At 41.1% G+C, this 23292-nt stretch overlaps 1 protein-coding gene across 1 annotated transcript in view; it reads left to right on the top strand.

Annotated features, from left to right (window-relative positions):
- The first annotated feature begins 405 nt into the window (after nt 1–405).
- The window catches only part of LOC118386387 (activin receptor type-2A-like), a 67975-nt gene continuing 45088 nt past the window's right edge, over nt 406–23292 (top strand). The window contains exon 1 of the mRNA XM_035774113.2: nt 406–1591. Within this exon, the coding sequence (XP_035630006.1) occupies nt 1537–1591 (55 nt within the window). The 5' untranslated portion in view covers nt 406–1536. The remainder of the gene's footprint in view (nt 1592–23292) is intronic.

The raw sequence follows: 23292 nt of genomic DNA, 5'->3' as shown, positions 1-23292 counted from the left end.
GTTAAATGTCAACTTCAATGACGTGACGTCAGAGTTGGGACGTCCCAAAGATGCCTTCATAGAGTTTAGAGTTTTGCGTGGTTTTATAGGTTTTGCATATGTAACCCTAATTAGCGTCTCCTAGGAAACAATTACCAAAACTACGTTTCCTATCCTTTCACAAAAATATCCAGTAATTTTATTGATCAGCGTATCTGCAGCCATCCCATCATCAATACCTTTACTCACAGTACACTCGCCTGGGCGTGTTTATTGCCTCTCATTCAAGGACACAAGACAAGAGAATGCCTCACGGGGATTGGTAGAGCTTTTATAAAGCTGTGACGGATAGGGATATTTTGTCGTTTTCTATTGGCCGTTATTCGTGTCAGTCACAGCTTCACCCGCGTAGTGACAGATGAGTATGAAAAAAAAATCAAAAACAATCCATGCAAGCAGCCATCTTGAGTACAGTTGTGCACTTGGAGAGGAGATTAGAATTATATGACCTAGAAAAACGTCAATATTAGACAAACTACATCTAAATGATTCATTTTAATTCTCTAGTTCGTTGTTTTCTTGTATGCCACACTTCCCGTTCGCACGAGTGAACATTGATTGAATCGATATCGACCAAGCCAGCAGTTAACGTATCGGGCTAGCTTCACGGGTTTCGTATTTGCTTTCAGCAGTGTAGCTCGACTGCAATCCTTTCTCGATTGATTTATCTAAAATACGAAATATGGTTTCTGTGATTCAAGATTCGGATTTTGAAGACCGCTAGAGACAATATTGCGTTATTTGCATGTTGTGGACAAACAACGTTTTGAATACACACAGCCTTCGGTAGAATGCCTGGTCAATGTTTTCTCCGGCGTCAACTTTCCTTTGGATGTGATTTTGGGGAAGGTGTAATGTTTGCAAGAGTGAAACTTGGTCAGTAAAATGTAATTACGCAAACTCGACTCATTGCATTGGTGATTTAACTGGTGAGGTAACCAGTAAGCAATATTGGCAATCTTAAACCTATGCAAATCCGGTTTATGTTAACGGTGATGCCATATAGCTTTCTAGATGACAGATTATCGCTAGATAGTCGGAAAAATTGCAACAAAGTAACAGTTTGTGATTATTTTTTTCTGGGACATAGTCAGTCTAGCGCTAGACATTGTTTCTAAAATGCGACAATGTTGCATTATTGTGTGCAGAATGGATACACCATGCTGCAAGTACATTAACCAGTAGTCAAACAAGCTATTCGTCGGTTTAATCAAGTGTTTTTTTTTGCACTAGTTTAGTTTCTTTATAGATAATTTTTTACATATTTTTTTACATGTGTTTCAAACCATGTCCCATGCCACAAGAATACAATAAACACTAAGGATTGTGAAGTGGACATTTTTATGCTGTATGTTAACAGGCATTGCAGCTCTTTCAATCAGTCAGTCACCTGATGCTTTTGTTATAAAAAGGTACTCTGATACTTTGGACGCTAATCCCATAGGATTCGTGGCACCAGGATTTACTCGAAATAAAGGATTTGACATTTGACCGAAAATGGGACCAGCGACGAAACTGGCATTCGGCGTCTTTCTGATCTCATGTTCTTCAGGTGGGTATTCGATAGAAAGCAGTCTTCAAATCTCGACCAGCTATCACATGTTCATGCATGCAATAGTCAGAATATTTCACACGCATCCATATCACAGTGTAGGCCTATGATAATGTTATAGCCTATTTTATTGCGTGCCCGAAAGAATCTACTGTCCCTGTTATGTGCGCTCGCTGCCGCGGGTCATATGACGCGGGAACGCGATAGAATGTAGAGCATCTTGAAACTAAACAGCATTTTGAATAGAGTTGATTGTACATTAGATCATGTTGATGGTCATCGTCCATCCAATCCAATACAGCAATAGCCACTATAGTGAGATGAAAGCGAGGAGTCAATACAGGAGTAGAGTAGGCCTCATGTGGAGAGAGGAGGCAACGTGTGAGTCTGATTAAGAGCAGCTCGCTGTCGGCCTATAATTATGCATATGTTGCTATGATTAATGCGTTGTGTGCTTTACATGCAACATCAAAACGGCTATATATTTTATGCAGGAAGATTATTCAATCGAGAATCCTCTCCACTATATTATTTGAGTATTTATGTGATGTAAGAATGGAATATATGATGAGGCCGTAGTTGACCCTGTTGTTGATGTTATTTCGGTCAAGGTTTGTTTTATTTTTTATTTTGTTTGAACCATTATTTAACTAGGCAAGTCAGTTAAGAACAAATTCTTATTTTATGGTGTGATTGTGACCTGGACTCTGAAATCCCAGTTGTGCTGCCTAGATATTTTCTTATGTAGATATGTGCATTCTGATACATTCAGGTATAGCTACTGTACTGCATGTTATTTGCATATTATTATACCTAGGCCTATGTAATGGTCTGTTGAACAGTAGTATTCACTTAGTTTTCTTTCAATGAAACATCAACACAAATACTTGTTTCTTGTTGATGCATCTCCTGAGTCAAAGCTCCATTTACTTTGCACCAGGCAGAGGTCAGTCAGTGCATAGTAAACCAACCTGGTCTCTGTGCAGTTCGTAGGATTTGGTACGTAAATCTGTTAATCCCCATTTATTATGTACATTAGTTTACATTATGAGTGGAATAGTAGTTGTACAATATCATACGAATTAGAGGATGTATAGTATCATACGTCTTACCCGGTCATACAATGGCATACGAATTGGATGATGTAAATGATCATACATCTTGGAGGACATCTAGTATTATACGTTATTCTCTCAGAGGAGGTAGATTGTTGCATCTAAACAATAATTATGGGGAGAATTTACATTGGTGATTAGGAGAACTAACAACAAAGGTTATGATAATTTATGTAGCAGTTTAGGTGAACCAACCTTGTTACTTTTGTTTGTCTAAAGTAACTAGACCATTAGTACATGTCATATGTCTTGGAGGTTCTCAGAAATACGTATAGTGTGTTTCGTATGGCTCTGATGCCTTGTTGAGTAAACTGGGCCTAGCCAAGCCACAAGGAGATTGAACTAAAGCATTCTGCTCACTTTAACGAATGGGATTTCCACCAAGCAGCACTTTGACCTCAATAGAGGGTGATTGTCAGTTACACACCTCACCTCAATGCTACTTGAGCTGTATGTTGCACACCGTCGTGACGGAGCTACAGTATGTTGATGTTATTTTGAGGAAGTGGCAGGTTCCATTACTCGACTGCCTGGGCCGTAACGTTCACCACCTTGTAGATAGAAATATCACCAATAGAGCAACTGACATCTGTTCTGTTCCACATAATATAAGCCTGTTCCTATCTGAACAGTCCACAACGCTGTGTCCTACTGAGCACAGCCCCTGGCCTAAAATATAATCAAAGCGGGTTGGAATGTGGGTGGCCTGTCGATAGGAAGGTCCGCTCTCTGTAGAGGTTGTGGCACCAGCAGATTGCTGGTACTAAGGGGACCAGAGCTGGTTGGGTGCCTAGGAGCAAGGTTAATTACACTTCCCCTTGATCTCGTGAATCTGGTTCTACATTTCATTTGAGGGAAAGGAAAGGAAGGATTATATCTTATGACAGTTTATCAGATTTAAGTCCTGCATTTATTTTTTGGGTTATCTTTGTTAAAATGTAGTAAGGGAGTAAGTACACACATGCTTTCTCTCTCTCTACTCTCTTTCTTTCTCTTGTCTCTTTCTCCTCTCTCTCACTCTCACACTACTGGTCAAAGGTTTTACAACACCTACTCATTCAAGGGTTTTTCTTTATTTTTACTATTTTCTACATTGTAGAATAATAGTGAAGACAAACTATGAAATAACACAAATGGAATCATTTAGTATGCAAAAAAAGTGTAAAACAAATCAAAATATATTTTATAGTTGAGATTCTTCAAATAGCTACCCTTTGCCTTGACAGCTTTGCACGCTCTTGGCATTCTCTCAACCAGCTTCATGAGGTAGTCACCTGGAATGCATTTCAATTAACAGGTGTTCCTTCTTAAAAGTTAACACGAGCAATGGACATTAGACCAGTGGAAATTTGTCCTTTGCTCTGGAGTCCAAATTGGAGGTTTTTTGTTCCAACCGCCGTGTCTTTGTGAGACTCGGTGTGGGTGAATGGATGATCTCCGCATGTGTATTTCCCACCGTAAAGCATGGAGGTGGGATGGTGTGGGGGTGCTTTGCTGGTGACACTGTGATATATTTAGAATTCAAGGCACACTTAACCAGCATGGCTACCACAGCATGGCTACCACACCATTCTACAGTGATACGCCATCCCATCTGGTTTGGGCTTAGTGCCACTATCATTTGTTTTTCAACAGAACAATGACCCAACACACCTTCAGGCTGTATAAGGGCTATTTGACCAAGAATGAGAGTAATGGAGTGCTGCATCAGATGAGCTGGCCTCCACAATCCCCTGAGCTCAACCAAATTGAGATGGTTTGGGATGAGTCGGACTGCAGAGTGGAAAAGCAGCCAACCAGTGCTCAGCATATGTGGGAACTCCTTCAAGACTGTTGGGAAATCATTCCAGGTGAAGCTGGTTGAGAGAATGCCAAGAGTGTGCAAAGCTGTCATAAAGGCAAATGGTGGCACTTTGAAGAATCTCAAATATAAAATATATTTTCATTTGTTTAACTTTTTTTTGGTAACTAGATGATTCCATGTGTTATTTCATAGTTGCGATGTCTTCACTATTATTCTACAATGTAGAAAATAGTACAAATAAAGAAAAACCCTTGAATAAGTAGGTGTTCTAAAACTTTTGACCGCTAGTGTACATGCATATATATCATGCAATAGAATGGCTAGGCTATGTGTTCAAAGGATTGCCAGAAGGGCCATGTCTATGGTCATTAGTCTACCTGCTTCTGCCCTAGGCTTGCCAGACTCAGGCCAATGGTCCCAGGGCCCAGTCACACACAGCTGGATCTGGATGGGGATACAGTCTACGTCCCAAATCAGACCCTATTTCCTTTGTGGTGCACTACATTTGACCAGAGCCTTATGGGTCCTGCTCAAAAGTAGTGTACTATATAGGGAATAGTGTGTCATTTGGTATGCAGCCCAGCGGTGCTCACTGCTCATCATCCCCAGCATATTAATGCTCATCCAGACAGCTCAGCAGGAGACCATTAGAGAGTGACACCACTTCTGTCACAAAATTATTCATTTTTTGGATGTGGTGGAGGATAATACACACTTAACCTTAAAAATAAAAAATAAATAAATAAATCCCCCTTTTGTACAATCACACAGAATACATACTGATGCCTGATTGGATGGAGAGCCCTAATGCATTTGTTGAACCCCTCAAGTATAGGGAATTAGGGTGATATGTACATGGTTATGGTGTGTTGTTTTTAAGGTAGGTTTAAATGCAGTGGTGCAACAAATAGGTTGTTGTTAGTCTTTGGCAAAAACACAATTGGTATTTGGGAGGTTGTCTATGTTTTGTCATGGATAACTTGCTGCTGTTTTCAACACATTGTATGATTACCCAACCAAGCTCCTTGCACTAATCCGCCAACAACCAAGCAACAGGCATATACATTTAACTGGTTGTTATACTCGAAGTGCTGGGAACAGCTGGTTTATTTATGCACATTTCTATGCACAAAAGGCCTATTTTACTCATAGGCCCCCTCTGCTTCACATGTAAATGTTCTTCTGTATTGCACAACAACAACAAAAACAAATCCTGCCCTCTTGAATTTTAAGCATTTCCTGTCTTCTACTACAATTATTGCATTACCCTTTGCGGCTTTTACAAGAGGGGGCCCACAAAAGAGAACCATTTAGAATGTGTACCGATCATTACCAAAGGTTCTCTGGTCACATTAGGCAACAACGCCCCTCATTAAGATCCCCTAACTTTGCATCCTGAGAAAGGGACTGAAGCAACACCACATTCCATTTATTGTTGCCTTCAAGCAAATGATCAAAGGCCACCGGACAGAAACAAGCTAGAGTAGAGATGAGCTGCAGCAGAATCGAGCTACAATTACTGAGTAGAGAGACTAGCTACAGTAGAAATTGGGATTACAAGGTACAGTAAAAGACAAGGCCTAGCTATGTTAAAAACAAGGTACATAGAACACAGTTTCTACTGTATTTTAGGCTAAGATTGACATTTTAGTCATTTAGCAGATGCTCTTATCCAGAGGGATTTATAGTAGAGTGCATTCATTGTCATACTTTTTAAAAACTGGTCCCCCGTGGGAATTGTACCACAACCCTAGTGTTGCAAGCACCATGCTCTACCAACTGAGCCACAGAAGATGGGCACAGAACTCGCTCCACACGGTCTATGTCCGTCTCCCCATAGGGTGCTATTAGGTTGTTCCCCACATCTTTCTACCCTTTACTGTCAGCTGTAACTCAGTAGACTGAGCGGTACCTCACCCTAAGTACTGAAAGATCCTTCCACCCCCATGTGGTTGCTAGCCAAATACAATTTTTCTGTGTGACCTGCCTCAACATGATTCATTAATGGCTCTCTGATGGAAGTTTCTCTGCCTTGGTATTAGGGCTGACCCCGTTTAGTCGACTGGACGATTTCTTTATCAATAGGCTTTTGGTCGACCGAGATATCTTTAGTCAAGCAGTAGCAATAATATGTTGAAGTGGCGCCTTTTCCTTAACCATGTTGCTATGTGCACAATAGCAAAGGTAACCAGCATATTGGTGTTGAGAACAATTTGTATTTTTTTATTTGACCTTTATTTAACCAGGCAAGTCAGTTAAGAACAAGTTCTTATTTTCAATGACGGCCTAGGAACAGTGGGTTAACTGCCTGTTCAGGGGCAGAACGACAGATTTGTATCTTGTCAGCTCGGGGGTTTGAACTTGCAACCTTCCGGTTACTAGTCCAACGCTCTAACTAATAGGCTACCCTGCCACCCCAGGGGCAATGTGGCGGAGACGAGAAAACAGCCCTTGTATTATTGTCTAAGAAAGGCGAGGAGTGAAAATTTGTTTAGTCTACAATCAATAGTCTTAACTGATAAACGTTTCTGACTTTTTAAAACCTGCAATATATCTACAGAAATAAGACCGATTCTGCTTCTGTTGCCTGTTTGAGTGTTTGTTTAATAGCCTACTGATTCTGTCAGCACCAAGCCTCACGCAACGACATGTCAAGTAAACAATTCCATAAATTAGTTTATTTTGAATCAGTTTGCTGTAATAAACATAAGGCTTTACACTTTTTTCATTCAAATAGCCTCTCTGGTATTATTTATAATATATTTAGTGTTAACATGGTTCCAAATTGTCGGAAAAGTAATATTTATAATAATAACAATGCTCCTTTTTCTTGATATTATTATAATAATAAGACTACTTATGATGATGTAATCTATACAACACCTGTTTGGAACACATAATGTACACTCAGCACTGGCTCCTTGCCTTCTTTTTCTTGATATCCAGTATGTTCCACAACTAGTCACATTTATTCCACACATCACCTTTATTTACCTCCTGAGCAATCAGTAAATATTCCCTCGTTTCGATTTTGTCAAGTCCTCTGTTTCCATTTTAGTGTCAACGTGTTACGATGTTCAAAGTTTGTTACAACCAATTTATGGATGTGATTATGATATGCTATAGGTGAGGCCTTATTGTGCCCTATTCGGATGGGATTCGTTTTTACTGGGGGAGGTCGTGTCACACTTCCTCAATTCAAATATTATGCTGACACTATGGGAAAAATGGTTTGGTATGGTTTAGAAACTTGGGAACCAAGCTGGAGTTATCAGTGTGGCCCTATCACATGGACATGTTGAAATACTATATCTTCACACCTACAACAAAAAGCTCCAGGCTTCAGTCATAACTGTCCATTTATTTTGGGGACAAAAATAATTACATGGGCCAGTTTGGGGAAAAAATTCATCCCACCCGAATCGTCCTCTGGAATAACAGACATTCTTGAGTAATAATTACATAACCAACGTTCTCTAGTAATACTAGTCCCATGCGAGTAGGTCTTTGGTCTATGCGATGCGAACATGTCACCTAAAGAGAGCAAGGGTTGAGGGAATAGGGGATGTTTTTTCTAAACAAATGAGGGATTTGGGTAACAGAACTTTTCAGTCAGAAATGGCTGTCATTATGTTGCAGCTTCAGGAAAACGGACCGCGCAATAAAACACTTCGATGATCTGTAGTAGTTGTTGCAATAGGAAGGAGAGAGACAACGGGTTCTAGTCACATAGCAAGGCAAGTCTCGGCCCGGAACAATCAAATCAATTGCTGGTCAGATACAATGCCTTGTTTCATCAAGTATGCTCCTGTTCTTCAGGTCAGAGTGAGAACATTATGTTGTTGGGGTCAGAGTGAGAACATTATGTTGTTGTTCAGGTCAGAGTGAGAACATTATGTTGTTGGTCAGGTCAGAGTGAGAACATTATGTTGTTGTTCAGGTCAGAGTGAGAACATTATGTTGTTGTTCAGGTCAGAGTGAGAACATTATGTTGTTGTTCAGGTCAGAGTGAGAACATTATGTTGTTGTTCAGGTCAGAGTGAGAACATTATGTTGTTGTTCAGGTCAGAGTGAGAACATTATGTTGTTGTTCAGGTCAGAGTGAGAACATTATGTTGTTGTTCAGGTCAGAGTGAGAACATTATGTTGTTGTTCAGGTCAGAGTGAGAACATTATGTTGTTGTTCAGGTCAGAGTGAGAACATTATGTTGTTGTTCAGGTCAGAGTGAGAACATTATGTTGTTGTTCAGGTCAGAGTGAGAACATTATGTTGTTGTTCAGGTCAGAGTGAGAACATTATGTTGTTGTTCGGGTCAGAGTGAGAACATTGTGTTGTTGTTCGGGTCAGAGTGAGAACATTATGTTGTTGTTCGGGTCAGAGTGAGAACATTATGTTGTTGTTCAGGTCAGAGTGAGAACATTATGTTGTTGTTCAGGTCAGAGTGAGAACATTGTTGTTGTTCAGGTCAGGGTGAGAACATTGTTGTTGTTCAGGTCAGAGAGAGAACATTATGTTGTTGTTGGGGTCAGAGTGAGAACATTATGTTGTTGTTCAGGTCAGAGTGAGAACATTGTTGTTGTTCAGGTCAGAGTGAGAACATTGTGTTGTTGTTCAGGTCAGAGTGAGAACATTATGTTGTTGTTCAGGTCAGAGTGAGAGGTCACATTATGTTGTTGTTCATTGTTGTTGTCAGAGTGAGAACATTATGTTGTTGTTCGGTCAGAGTGAGAACATTATGTTGTTGTTCGGTCAGAGTGAGAACATTATGTTGTTGTTCAGGTCAGAGTGAGAACATTGTGTTGTTGTTCGGGTCAGAGTGAGAACATTATGTTGTTGGGGTCAGAGTGAGAACATTATGTTGTTGTTCAGGTCAGAGTGAGAACATTATGTTGTTGTTCAGGTCAGAGTGAGAACATTATGTTGTTGTTCAGGTCAGAGTGAGAACATTATGTTGTTGTTCAGGTCAGAGTGAGAACATTATGTTGTTGTTCAGGTCAGAGTGAGAACATTATGTTGTTGTTCAGGTCAGAGTGAGAACATTATGTTGTTGTTCAGGTCAGAGTGAGAACATTATGTTGTTGTTCAGGTCAGAGTGAGAACATTATGTTGTTGTTCGGGTCAGAGTGAGAACATTATGTTGTTGTTCGGGTCAGAGTGAGAACATTATGTTGTTGTTCAGGTCAGAGTGAGAACATTATGTTGTTGTTCGGGTCAGAGTGAGAACATTATGATGTTGTTGGTTCGGTCAGAGTGAGAACATTGATGTTGTTCGGGTCAGAGTGAGAACATTGATGTTGTTCGGTCAGAGTGAGAACATTGATGTTGTTCGGGTCAGAGTGAGAACATTGATGTTGTTCGGGTCAGAGTGAGAACATTGATGTTGTTCGGTCAGAGTGAGAACATTGATGTTGTTCGGGTCAGAGTGAGAACATTGATGTTGTTCAGGGTCAGAGTGAGAACATTGATGTTGTTTGGGTCAGAGTGAGAACATTGTTGTTGTTCGGGTCAGAGTGAGAACATTGTTGTTGTTCGGTCAGAGTGAGAACATTGTTGTTGTTCGGTCAGAGTGAGAACATTGTTGTTGTTCGGGTCAGAGTGAGAACATTATGTTGTTGTTCAGGTCAGAGTGAGAACATTGTTGTTGTTCAGGTCAGAGTGAGAACATTGTTGTTGTTCAGGTCAGAGTGAGAACATTGTTGTTGTTCAGGTCAGAGTGAGAACATTGTTGTTGTTCAGGTCAGAGTGAGAACATTGTTGTTGTTCGGGTCAGAGTGAGAACATTGTTGTTGTTCAGGTCAGAGTGAGAACATTGTTGTTGTTCAGGTCAGAGTGAGAACATTGTGTTGTTGTTCAGGTCAGAGTGAGAACATTGTTGTTGTTCGGGTCAGAGTGAGAACATTGTTGTTGTTCGGTCAGAGTGAGAACATTGTGTTGTTCGGGTCAGAGTGAGAACATTATGTTGTTCGGGTCAGAGTGAGAACATTATGTTGTTCGGGTCAGAGTGAGAACATTATGTTGTTCAGGTCAGAGTGAGAACATTATGTTGTTGTTCAGGTCAGAGTGAGAACATTGATGTTGTTCGGGTCAGAGTGAGAACATTGATGTTGTTCAGGTCAGAGTGAGAACATTGATGTTGTTCAGGTCAGAGTGAGAACATTGATGTTGTTCGGGTCAGAGTGAGAACATTGATGTTGTTCAGGTCAGAGTGAGAACATTGATGTTGTTCGGTCAGAGTGAGAACATTGATGTTGTTCAGGGTCAGAGTGAGAACATTGATGTTGTTCAGGTCAGAGTGAGAACATTGTTGTTGTTCAGGTCAGAGTGAGAACATTGTTGTTGTTCAGGTCAGAGTGAGAACATTGTTGTTGTTCAGGTCAGAGTGAGAACATTGTTGTTGTTCAGGTCAGAGTGAGAACATTGTTGTTGTTCAGGTCAGAGTGAGAACATTGTTGTTGTTCAGGTCAGAGTGAGAACATTGTTGTTGTTCAGGTCAGAGTGAGAACATTATGTTGTTGTTCAGGTCAGAGTGAGAACATTATGTTGTTGTTCGGGTCAGAGTGAGAACATTATGTTGTTGTTCGGGTCAGAGTGAGAACATTATGTTGTTGTTGAGAACATTATGTTGTTGGGGTCAGAGTGAGAACATTATGTTGTTGTTCAGGTCAGAGTGAGAACATTATGTTGTTGTTCAGGTCAGAGTGAGAACATTATGTTGTTCAGGTCAGAGTGAGAACATTGTTGTTGTTCGGGTCAGAGTGAGAACATTATGTTGTTGTTGTTGTGGTCAGAGTGAGAACATTATGTTGTTGGGGTCAGAGTGAGAACATTATGTTGTTGTTCGGGTCAGAGTGAGAACATTATGTTGTTGTTCGGGTCAGAGTGAGAACATTATGTTGTTGTTCGGGTCAGAGTGAGAACATTATGTTGTTGTTCGGGTCAGAGTGAGAACATTATGTTGTTGTTCAGGTCAGAGTGAGAACATTATGTTGTTGGGGTCAGAGTGAGAACATTATGTTGTTGGGGTCAGAGTGAGAACATTATGTTGTTGTTCGGGTCAGAGTGAGAACATTATGTTGTTGTTCAGGTCAGAGTGAGAACATTATGTTGTTCAGGTCAGAGTGAGAACATTATGTTGTTGTTCGGGTCAGAGTGAGAACATTATGTTGTTGTTCGGGTCAGAGTGAGAACATTATGTTGTTGTTCGGGTCAGAGTGAGAACATTATGTTGTTGTTCGGGTCAGAGTGAGAACATTATGTTGTTGTTCAGGTCAGAGTGAGAACATTATGTTGTTGTTCGGGTCAGAGTGAGAACATTATGTTGTTGTTCGGGTCAGAGTGAGAACATTATGTTGTTGTTCGGGTCAGAGTGAGAACATTATGTTGTTGTTCGGGTCAGAGTGAGAACATTATGTTGTTGTTCGGGTCAGAGTGAGAACATTATGTTGTTGTTCGGGTCAGAGTGAGAACATTATGTTGTTGTTCGGGTCAGAGTGAGAACATTATGTTGTTGTTCGGGTCAGAGTGAGAACATTATGTTGTTGTTCGGTCAGAGTGAGAACATTATGTTGTTGTTCGGGTCAGAGTGAGAACATTATGTTGTTGTTCGGTCAGAGTGAGAACATTATGTTGTTGTTCGGGTCAGAGTGAGAACATTATGTTGTTGTTCGGTCAGAGTGAGAACATTATGTTGTTGTTCGGGTCAGAGTGAGAACATTATGTTGTTGTTCGGGTCAGAGTGAGAACATTATGTTGTTGTTCAGGTCAGAGTGAGAACATTGTTGTTGTTCAGGTCAGGGTGAGAACATTGTTGTTGTTCAGGTCAGAGTGAGAACATTATGTTGTTGTTGGGGTCAGAGTGAGAACATTATGTTGTTGTTCAGGTCAGAGTGAGAACATTGTTGTTGTTCAGGTCAGAGTGAGAACATTGTGTTGTTGTTCAGGTCAGAGTGAGAACATTGTGTTGTTGTTCGGGTCAGAGTGAGAACATTGTTGTTGTTCAGGTCAGAGTGAGAACATTGTTGTTGTTCGGGTCAGAGTGAGAACATTGTGTTGTTCGGGTCAGAGTGAGAACATTATGTTGTTCGGGTCAGAGTGAGAACATTGTTGTTTCGTCAGAGTGAGAACATTATGTTGGTCAGAGTGAGAACATTGTTGTTGTTCGGGTCAGAGTGAGAACATTATGTTGTTGTTCGGGTCAGAGTGAGAACATTATGTTGTTGTTCGGTCAGAGAACATTATGTTGTTGTTCGAACATTATGTTGTTGTTCGGGTCAGAGTGAGAACATTATGTTGTTGTTCGGGTCAGAGTGAGAACATTATGTTGTTGTTCGGGTCAGAGTGAGAACATTATGTTGTTGTTCGGGTCAGAGTGAGAACATTATGTTGTTGTTCGGGTCAGAGTGAGAACATTATGTTGTTGTTCGGGTCAGAGTGAGAACATTATGTTGTTGTTCGGTCAGAGTGAGAACATTATGTTGTTGTTCGGGTCAGAGTGAGAACATTATGTTGTTGTTCGGGTCAGAGTGAGAACATTATGTTGTTGTTCGGGTCAGAGTGAGAACATTATGTTGTTGTTCGGGTCAGAGTGAGAACATTATGTTGTTGTTCGGGTCAGAGTGAGAACATTATGTTGTTGTTCGGGTCAGAGTGAGAACATTATGTTGTTGTTCGGGTCAGAGTGAGAACATTATGTTGTTGTTCGGGTCAGAGTGAGAACATTATGTTGTTGTTCAGAGTGAGAACATTATGTTGTTGTTGGGGTCAGAGTGAGAACATTATGTTGTTGTTGGGGTCAGAGTGAGAACATTATGTTGTTGTTGGGGTCAGAGTGAGAACATTATGTTGTTGTTGGGGTCAGAGTGAGAACATTATGTTGTTGTTCGGGTCAGAGTGAGAACATTATGTTGTTGTTCGGGTCAGAGTGAGAACATTATGTTGTTGTTCGGGTCAGAGTGAGAACATTGTTGTTGTTCGGGTCAGAGTGAGAACATTCTGTTGTCATCTGTAGTTTAGAATAGAGAATTAGTCCTAAAAAAGCATGGCATTTTAAACACTCATCAGACTCAACCTGCAGCACCCATAACACACACTGGGACTAAATGTGACACAACTGTTGGAGATGCACAGGGAAGGGTTCTATGGGGAAGTGCTCTATGGGCTGAAAGTTCCAGGCTCAATTCACAAGGGGAAGTTTGACAGGACTTAAAAGTAGGGCAGTTAACTCTGTACTCTATGGACAGTGCAAGTGTTTTTTCAGCAAAGCTTTTTTATATTTTTGTAAAAATTGTCTTGACTTCTTAGAAATTGAATAGACGGAAAAGGTCCCACTCTCGGAAAACAAATGGCACATTCTTAAAGCCTGTGTTGTCTTAATGCTGTTCGTGAGACACAAAGACTGCAGGCCCATTCATTCGTACTGTAAAACAGCTAAACACAGTGATGATGTCAGATCCCGTAATCCTGGCTGGAATGTCCATCCAGCTCCAAGCAGGCTCTTGGGTCTCAGGCCCTGTCTGCTTATCACTCCAACTGGAAGAAGTGAGACATTATGTGCTCTGACAGAGATCAGGGGGAAACAATCATATTTTCAGATGAAAGCAGTCCTGTTTTGTTAGTTTACTTTGAACAAAGCTATTTGGCCCCTCGTTTCTTAGCAGGAGTAACAGGTAGATCTAAATGCTCAGAAATGAGGAGAGTGCTTTGCATACAAATGCCATGATATTAACTGAAACTTAGCTTGGATGAGGAATGAATGCACAACTACGACAGACTTCCATGGAGCCTACTTGTTTGGAACTGTTTGTACTCTAATGCCTGTAGTGTCACGGCCTGGGTCTAATTTTATAGTTTGTTGAAGTGATCAAAGCCGTGAAAGGTGTCATCCATTATATGCTGTGTTTATCAATTTGATATCAATAGTTGGTTGAACGTATAGAAACATCGCTTTTCCAGGACCCTGTCTTTCAAAGATAATTTGTAAAAATCCAAATAACTTCACAGATCTTCGTTGTAAAGGGTTTTAACACTATTTCTGATGCTTGTTCAATGAACCATAAACAATTAATGAACATGCAGCTGTGGAACGGTCGTTAAGACACTAACAGCTTACAGACGGTAGGAAACTAAGGTCACAGTTATGAAAACTTTAGGACACTAAAGAGTCCTTTCTACTGACTCTGAAAAATACCAAAAGAAAAATGCCCAGGGTCCCTGCTCATATGCGTGAACGTGCCTTAGGCATGCTGCAAGGAGGCATGAGGACTGCAGATGTGGCCAGGGCAATGAATTGCAATGTCCGTACTGTGAGACGCCTAAGACAGCGCTACAGGGAGACAGGACGGACAGCTGATCGTGCTCGCAGTGGCAAACCACGTGTAACAACACCTGCACAGGATCGGTACATCCGAACATCACACCTGAGGAACAGGTACAGAATGGCAACAACTGCCCGAGTTACACCAGGAACGCACAATCCCTCCATCAGTGCTCAGACTGCAATAGGCTGAGAGAGGCTGGACTGAGGGCTTGTAGGCCTGTTGTAAGGCAGGTCCTCACCAGACATCACTCGCAACAATTTTGCAGATGGGCACAAATGCACCCTCCCAGGACCAGACAGGCCTGGCATGAAGTGCTCTTCACTGGCGAGTCGCAGTTTTGTCTCACCAGGGGTGACCCTCCAGCATGACAATGCCACCAGCCATACTGCTCGTTCTGTTCGTGATTTCCTTCAAGACAGGAGTGCCAGTGTTCTGCCATGGCCAGCGAAGAGCCTGGATCTCAATCCCATTGAGCACGTCTGGGACCTGTTGGATCGGAGGGTGAGGGCTAGGTCCATTCCCCCCAGAAATGTCCAGGCACTTGCAGATGCCTTGGTGGAAGAGAGGGGTAACACCTCACAGTAAGAACTGGCAAATCTGCTGCAGTCCATGAGGAGGAGATGCACTGCAGTACTTAATGCAGCTGGTGGCCACACCAGATATTGACTGTTACTTTTGATTTTGATTTTGATCCCCCCCTTTTGTTTAGGGACACATTATTCAATTTCAGTTAGTCACATGTCTGTGGAACTTGTTCAGTTTGTTTCAGTTGTTGAATCTTGTTATGTTCATACAAATATTTACACATGTTAGGTTTGCGAAAATAAATGCAGTTGACCGTGAGATTACATGTGTGAAACTCTTAAGTACGAGCTAAATTTATAACTGCACTTGTTTCGCATCCATGCCTGTTACACCCTGTGGAGATGGAGCACAAAAGAAAGTGTATTTTCTCCCCATTTGGCATCGTTTCAAAACACCCCCTCCTCCTCTCCCGCTAAATCCGGGCTGCCCCGGCCCGCGCTGGACTAGACAAGATAATCAGAGGAGTCTGCTACAGACAGGCTTGATGAGCTGGGGTTCTTACGCCATTTTGGTTGTGTCTGTGGCACCACCACATCTACAGAATATGCCAACTGTAGGGCCCCATAATGTTGGGCAACCAATCACAGCGCGCCACTGGATAGCAACTGTACCAGGTTCCCATGAAGCAATTGTAATGACAGGTCCACCACAACATACCGAAGAATTTTGTGATTAGGGATAGGGAAAGGGGGATACCAATTAGCCAAAGGTAGTCTGTGTTAAATTTCATTGTGTATTAGAAACAGTTTGAGATCATTGTGAGGGGATTTTGCCACTGGTTGAATGGGGAATTGGGCTTTTCGGGAAAATATCAGTATGCAACAGTAACCAAAAGGTGCGAGGCTTAGCGTAGGGTCAATTGTATTGCTGTGCATTGCTGTTGTTTTCAGTAAGGGTTTCAAAAGATTGTTTTGATTATGTTTGGACCAATAGAGTAACCCTGCTGCTTGGGCTGGGCGATATGGCCAACATTTTATATCACAGGATTTAATTATTTTTTTTAAATGGACGGTATTTTGATGGTATTTTTTGTTTTTGAATAATACATTTCTACATTTGCTTTATGAGTAGTGAGTGATCCCATGGTGCTTTATGAGTAGTGAGTGATCCTAGGGTGCTTTATGAGTAGTGAGTGATCCTAGGGTGCTTTATGAGTAGTGAGTGATCCTAGGGTGCTTTATGAGTAGTGAGTGATCCCAGGGTGCTTTATGAGTAGTGAGTGATCCCAGGGTGCTTTATGAGTAGTGAGTGATCCCAGGGTGCTTTATGAGTAGTGAGTGATCCCAGGGTGCTTTATGAGTAGTGAGTGATCCCAGGGTGCTTTATGAGTAGTGAGTGATCCCAGGGTGCTTTATGAGTAGTGAGTGATCCCAGGGTGCTTTATGAGTAGTGAGTGATCCCAGGGTGCTTTATGAGTAGTGAGTGATCCCAGGGTGCTTTATGAGTAATGAGTGATCCCAGGGTGCTTTATGAGTAGTGAGTGATCCCAGGGTGCTTTATGAGTAGTGAGTGATCCCAGGGTGCTTTATGAGTAGTGAGTGATCCCAGGGTGCTTTATGAGTAGTGATTGATCCCAGGGTGCTTTATGAGTAGTGATTGATCCCAGGGTGGCAACACATACATTCTAAGTGATTTCAATGAGTCTTTCTCCATTCTGATGGTTTTATACTGTTCAATTCAACTTCAACCAAAACAAATTTCAGCACTTATCATTTCTGCATTTCCTGCACTCAATTGCAGTGGTAGAAAAAGTACCCAATTGTCATACTTGAGTAAAAGTAAAGATACGTTCATAGATATTAGAAAAATGTATTGAAAAAGTGAGTCACCCAGTAAAATACTACTTGAGTAAAAGTATAAAAGTATTTGGTTTGAAATATTCTTAAATATCAAAAGTAAATGTAATTGATAAAATGTACTTAAGTGTCAAAGGTAAAAGTATAAATAATTTCAAATTCCTTATATTAAGCAACTCACCATTTTATTTTTTATTTACAGATAGCCAGGGGCATTCACCTAACACTCAGGCATAATTTACAAACAAGGCATTTGTGTTTAGCTAGTCCTCCAGATCAGAGGCAGTAGATGACCAGGGATGTCCTCTGTTTAGTGATTCCATCAGATCAGAGGCAGTAGATGACCAGGGATGTCCTCTGTTTAGTGATTCCATCAGATCAGTGGCAGTAGATGACCAGGGATGTCCTCTGTTTAGTGATTCCGTCAGATCAGAGGCAGTAGATGACCAGGATGTCCTCTGTTTAGTGATTCCATCAGATCAGTGGCAGTAGATGACCAGGGATGTCCTCTGTTTAGTGATTCCGTCAGATCAGAGGCAGTAGATGACCAGGATGTCCTCTGTTTAGTGATTCCGTCAGATCAGAGGCAGTAGATGACCAGGGATGTCCTCTGTTTAGTTAGTCCGCCAGATCAGAGGCAGGAGATGACCAGGGATGTCCTCTGTTTAGTTAGTCCTCCAGATCAGAGGCAGGAGATGACCAGGGATGTCCTCTGTTTAGTGATTCCGTCAGATCAGAGGCAGTAGATGACCAGGGATGTCCTCTGTTTAGTGATTCCATCAGATCAGACAGTAGATGACCGGGGATGTCCTCTGTTTAGTTAGTCCTCCAGATCAGTGGCAGTAGATGACCAGGGATGTCCTCTCTTAGTTAGTCTGCCAGATCAGAGGCAGTAGATGACCAGGGATGTCCTCTGTTTAGTTAGTCTGCCAGATCAGAGGCAGGAGATGCCCAGGGATGTCCTCTGTTTAGTTAGTCCTCCAGATCAGAGGCAGGAGATGACCAGGGATGTCCTCTGTTTAGTGATTCCGTCAGATCTAAGGCAGTAGATGACCAGGATGTCCTCTGTTTAGTGATTCCGTCAGATCAGAGGCAGTAGATGACCAGGGATGTCCTCTGTTTAGTTAGTCTGCCAGATCAGAGGCAGGAGATGACCAGGGATGTCCTCTGTTTAGTGATTCCATCAGATCAGTGGCAGTAGATGACCAGGGATGTCCTCTGTTTAGTGAGTCTGCCAGATCAGTGGCAGTAGATGACCAGGGATGTCCTCTGTTTACTGCCAGGGATGACCAGGATCCTCTGTTTAGTTAGTCCTCCAGATCAGAGGCAGGAGATGACCAGGGATGTCCTCTGTTTAGTGATTCCGCCAGATCAGTGGCAGTAGATGACCAGGGATGTCCTCTGTTTAGTTAGTCCTCCAGTCAGAGGCTGACCAGGATGTCAGAGGCAGATCAGAGATGACCAGGGATGTCCTCTGTTTAGTGAGTCTGCCAGATCAGTGGCAGTAGATGACCAGGGATGTCCTCTGTTTGGTGAGTCTGCCAGATCAGAGGCAGTAGATGACCAGGGATGTCCTCTGTTTAGTGAGTCTGCCAGATCAGTGGCAGTAGATGACCAGGATGTCCTCTGTTTACTGAGTCTGCCAGATCAGTGGCAGTAGATGACCAGGGATGTCCTCTTGACAAGTGCTTGAATTGGACCATTTCCCTGTCCTGCTACGCATTTAAAATGTAACAAATACTTTTAGGTGTCAGGGAAAATGTATGGAGTAAAAAGTACAGTATTTTCTTCAGGAAGGTTGTGAAGTAAAAGTTGTCAAAAATAGTAAAGTACAGACACAAAAGAAACAACTTAAGTAGTACTTGAAAGTATTTTTACTTAAGTACTCTATACCACTGCTCATTTGAGATCATTTCCACACTGCCATGTAGGGCTGCACGATATGGGCAAATCATCTAGGACTTCTTTTTAACCAAATGTTGCAATTGCGATTTGACTTGCGAATTACATTACATTACATTTAAGTCATTTAGCAGACGCTCTTATCCAGAGCGACTTAGAGCAAAACTGTTGGAATCATGGAAATAGAATGACTATTCTAATTCTATATTTAAAATATAATAGTGGGCACTTTGAATACAGTGTTGTTAAAGATGACAACGAATTAAAATGCCAGGGAAGAGTTACTGTGACAGGGTAGGAACTAAAGTGTTGGTACGTGTTTCCTAGGGGACCCTATAAACTTTGGCTACATGCATGTTTTCTCTTAGATACTTATTGTAGCTAATTTATTCTTGCTTTGCATTTTCCTCTTTGATTTAAGATACTGTTGCACAAACAACATACTGATTAGGTCTACACCATCATTGCTATTATCAGGCTGCATTAAATAGCTACGTTTGCTCTTACTCTGTACATTTATTAGCAAGCTAGCTATTACCATTAGCGGCAAACAATTAGCGTAAGATTTAGGGCAAAGTGCTAAGAAAAGACAAACTAGCTGTTTGCTGATGTAAGAAACAGAAACTAATAGTGTCACTATAGAACGCTAGTGGATTTATATTAAGAAGCAAAGAGAAAACAGCATCGTTGTATGTACTGCATTGACCATGCAGACTGAATGCAAGTGTCTCTGGTTGAGGAACATCAAATGTGCTTTTTGAGTGACGGGGGGTGTGGCTAAGTTTAGAAAGTGGCGCAGAGCGAGATGATTCAATTAGCGAAACAAACTAAAAATTGACATTACACATGGCGTATCACATTTATCAAACCAAACATTCAAATAACGGTATAGAAGGTCAAGTAAAAACCCAAACCGGTCCATGCATCAATACCGGTATATCATAAAATACGGTATACCGCCCAGTGCTACCTGCTGCCTCCGACATGATTGCCAGTCAGTCTCCAGGCCATGTATTTCAGAAGAAGGTTTAGGCTAGGGGTTGAGTGAGAATAGTCAAGTCTAATGGAGAATATATATATTTTTTGTGTTGGCTCCCAGTTCGTACAGCATTGTTGCAGGTCTTGCCCAATCCAACTATCCCCCATTAGTCAATAAACTAACTGTGATTTTTGAACAGGGCCCTTTGTGATTTGTGTTAAGCGCCTTGGTCAATTTGTCTGTTTCAATTTGCTGGTCCAGATCTGTAATCATGGCATAGGGACTCCAACAGATGATGTGCATCTTGGGCTGTGTCTTCGTCCTCCTCCACCATGCGTGGATGTGACAGTAATTCCGAAAGATTCACTGTAATCCTGATGAGGGCAACTTGTGTCTTCGGAAATAATCCCCAGGATTTATCCCCACTGAGGGGCAATTAGCTAATTAATTCCCTCCCAAAATAATTTTCTTCAGCCATGCCGCCACAGACTGCAGAGCACCATTAGTTTTTTTTAATGAGCCATTATGTTGTTCTTGTTTTAACGTTGTTTACACTTGGATGAATATGAATGAGGAAATCAGGGCTGTTCTTGGACTAGGGCCATGAGTAATGAAGAAATGGATCTGATGTGCTCAGTGTAAGCAAAGTGGCCTCTTGTTAGTGGTGTAAAATACTTAAGTAGAAATACTTCAAGTACTACTTAAGTCGTTTTTTGAGGGGGTGGGGGTGTATCTGTTAAAGTTAAATAAAGGTTACATAAAAAAATAAAAAAAGTATTCTAATATTTATATTTTTGACTACTTTTAGTACACTACATTCCTAAAGAAAATTATGTAGTTTTTACTCCGCAAATTTTCCCTGAGACCCAAAAGTACTTGTTACATTTTGAATGATTAGAAGGCCAGGAAAATGGTCTGATTCACGCACTAAGCACATGCTTCGTTTGTAAATTATGTCTGAGTGTTGAAGCGTGCCCCAGGCTATCTGTAAATAAATAAATAAACAAGAAAATGAGGTTGTCTGGTTTACTTAAGAAATTAGAAATAATTTATACCTTTACTTTTGATCCTTAAATATATTTAAAAGCAAATACTTTTAGACTTTTACTCAAGTAGTATTTTCCTGGGTGACTTTTATTTGAGTAATATTCTATTAAGGTATCTTTACTTTTACTCAAGTATGATAATTAGGACTTTTTCTATACCTCCTCTTGTTGGCTATTTTTGAATGCATACATTCAGATGCTATCTTCTTCCCCATAGCAGCACTGATCTCTATGAGGTTGTTATGGTCATCATAGGTTTAGGCCTATTTATTCATATGAAGACATTTTTAGGGAATAACTGTCTAAGATGTCCCATTGCCTTTGGCTGCTGTACAATAAAATAAAGTTCATTTGAAAAGCAATAGAACATGAAAAAATTGCATATTATGTTTATAAAATAATTCCCGCTACTTTAAAGGTAAGATGGTTTTAAACAATTACATTTCGGGTAAATATTTTTTTTTTTAAATTAAAAAATACTGACCGCGTCCGCTCAGATTCAATGTGGTCTTGATCTGAACGAAACGTGCCTCGAGTATGTCGACAGAATCAAGCTTTTATGTTAATTATCCTTCATTAGCCTATATTTAAGGAATTAAAAGTCTCAAAGGTTGGCCACATTTTCTGGCGCCTCCTTCATGTCAGCATCTGTTTGGACAAGGCGGCAGGTAGCCTAGTGGTTAGAGTGTTGGGCCAGTAACTGAAAGGGTGTTAGATCAAATCCCTGACCTGACAAGGTAAAAATCTGTCGTTCTGACCCTGAACAAGGCAGTTCCTTGGCCGTCATTGTAAATAAGAATTTGTTCGTAACTGACTTGCCTAGTTAAATAAAGGTTAAAAGAAAAACATGAGATTTTAATATTATTCCAATGTTGACCTCTGATCCAATTCTGTCTGGAGTAAATGTTTCATATTGTGATTTGTGTGTGATTAAATTTTTTTTAACTTCTCGGTTCGGACAACTTAAATCTACAGTATCTTCTTGTCCGACATTTTTTTTTAATGTTAATGTCGAGCCCTGATGTTTAGCTGGCACTGTGTTGTCGCTCAATTGTTTGTCAGCACAAACATCACTGTAGGTCCTGACTCCCTGGGCCAAGCATGACGGTAGGTCCTGACTCCCTGGGCCAAACATCACTGTAGGTCCTGACCACAGGAGGCTGCTGAGGATAGAAAAGCTCATAATAATGGCCGGAACAGAGCACATGGAATGGCATCAAACACCTGGAAACCATGTATTTGATGTATTTAATACCATTCCAATGACTCCCTGTGCCAAACGTCACCACTGTAGGTCCTTGCTTCCTGTGATATGGTAGATATAGGTGACCGACCGTCTCGATTCGGTCTTATGTAGCAAAATTAGATTGTGTTTTTTACATTGAATAAATGTAGAGACTCATAGCTAGAACATGGTATATCATACACTACAGTTCAGGAACAATGGGAAAGTAATTCTGCTTTGAAAGTTGATAAACTTCTAACCTCACTTTTGAGAAAATGGCCCTTGCATGTTTTGGTACCTACTGGAGAGCTCTTCTTTGTCTGCACCCATTCAGCATCGTTCACACCTTTTTAAGCTTTAGCCCCACCCATCTCTTTAAGGATTCATATGTGAGGCTATGTACTAAACAACCAAAGATTTCACGACAAAAGGCTGGCTTATACTATGGGTGTGTTTGTAAATGTAATCTGGAGTGCCAGAGTGTGCTCTGGGTGTTCATAAACTCAGAGGGTTGTCAGATTGTCCGTTTGTAAATTCGGAGCGGTTCGCTCTCGGAACGTTCAGAGCGCACTCTGGAGACACTGGCCGAAAAGCAGGGTTGATCTGAGCGTTCTGAGTCTTTTGTTTATACATGTAGCTAGCTAGCTAAACAATGAATCATAATCCCAACTCATAACGTTACTACCCTCCATGAATCTGCAGGAAGCTAACCAACCAGGTTCAATGTTACAGTAGCTAACATTAGACTAAAACTAGCAATGCTAAGACAGGAATAATATTACTGCACAGATCATGCACGTAATGTTAGCTACCTAGCCAGCTAGCTAATGTTAGCTATCTAGCTAACAGTACACTAACTTGAAATTAAAATTACTTTCTGATCAAATTAGAAACGTGTAATATCTGAAAATGTAGCCATACTCTCTTTCCCG

The sequence above is a fragment of the Oncorhynchus keta genome, chromosome 7, assembly GCF_023373465.1.
Source record: "Oncorhynchus keta strain PuntledgeMale-10-30-2019 chromosome 7, Oket_V2, whole genome shotgun sequence".
Taxonomy (NCBI): Eukaryota; Metazoa; Chordata; class Actinopteri; order Salmoniformes; family Salmonidae; genus Oncorhynchus; species Oncorhynchus keta.
This window is presented reverse-complemented; position numbering and strand designations above follow the sequence as displayed.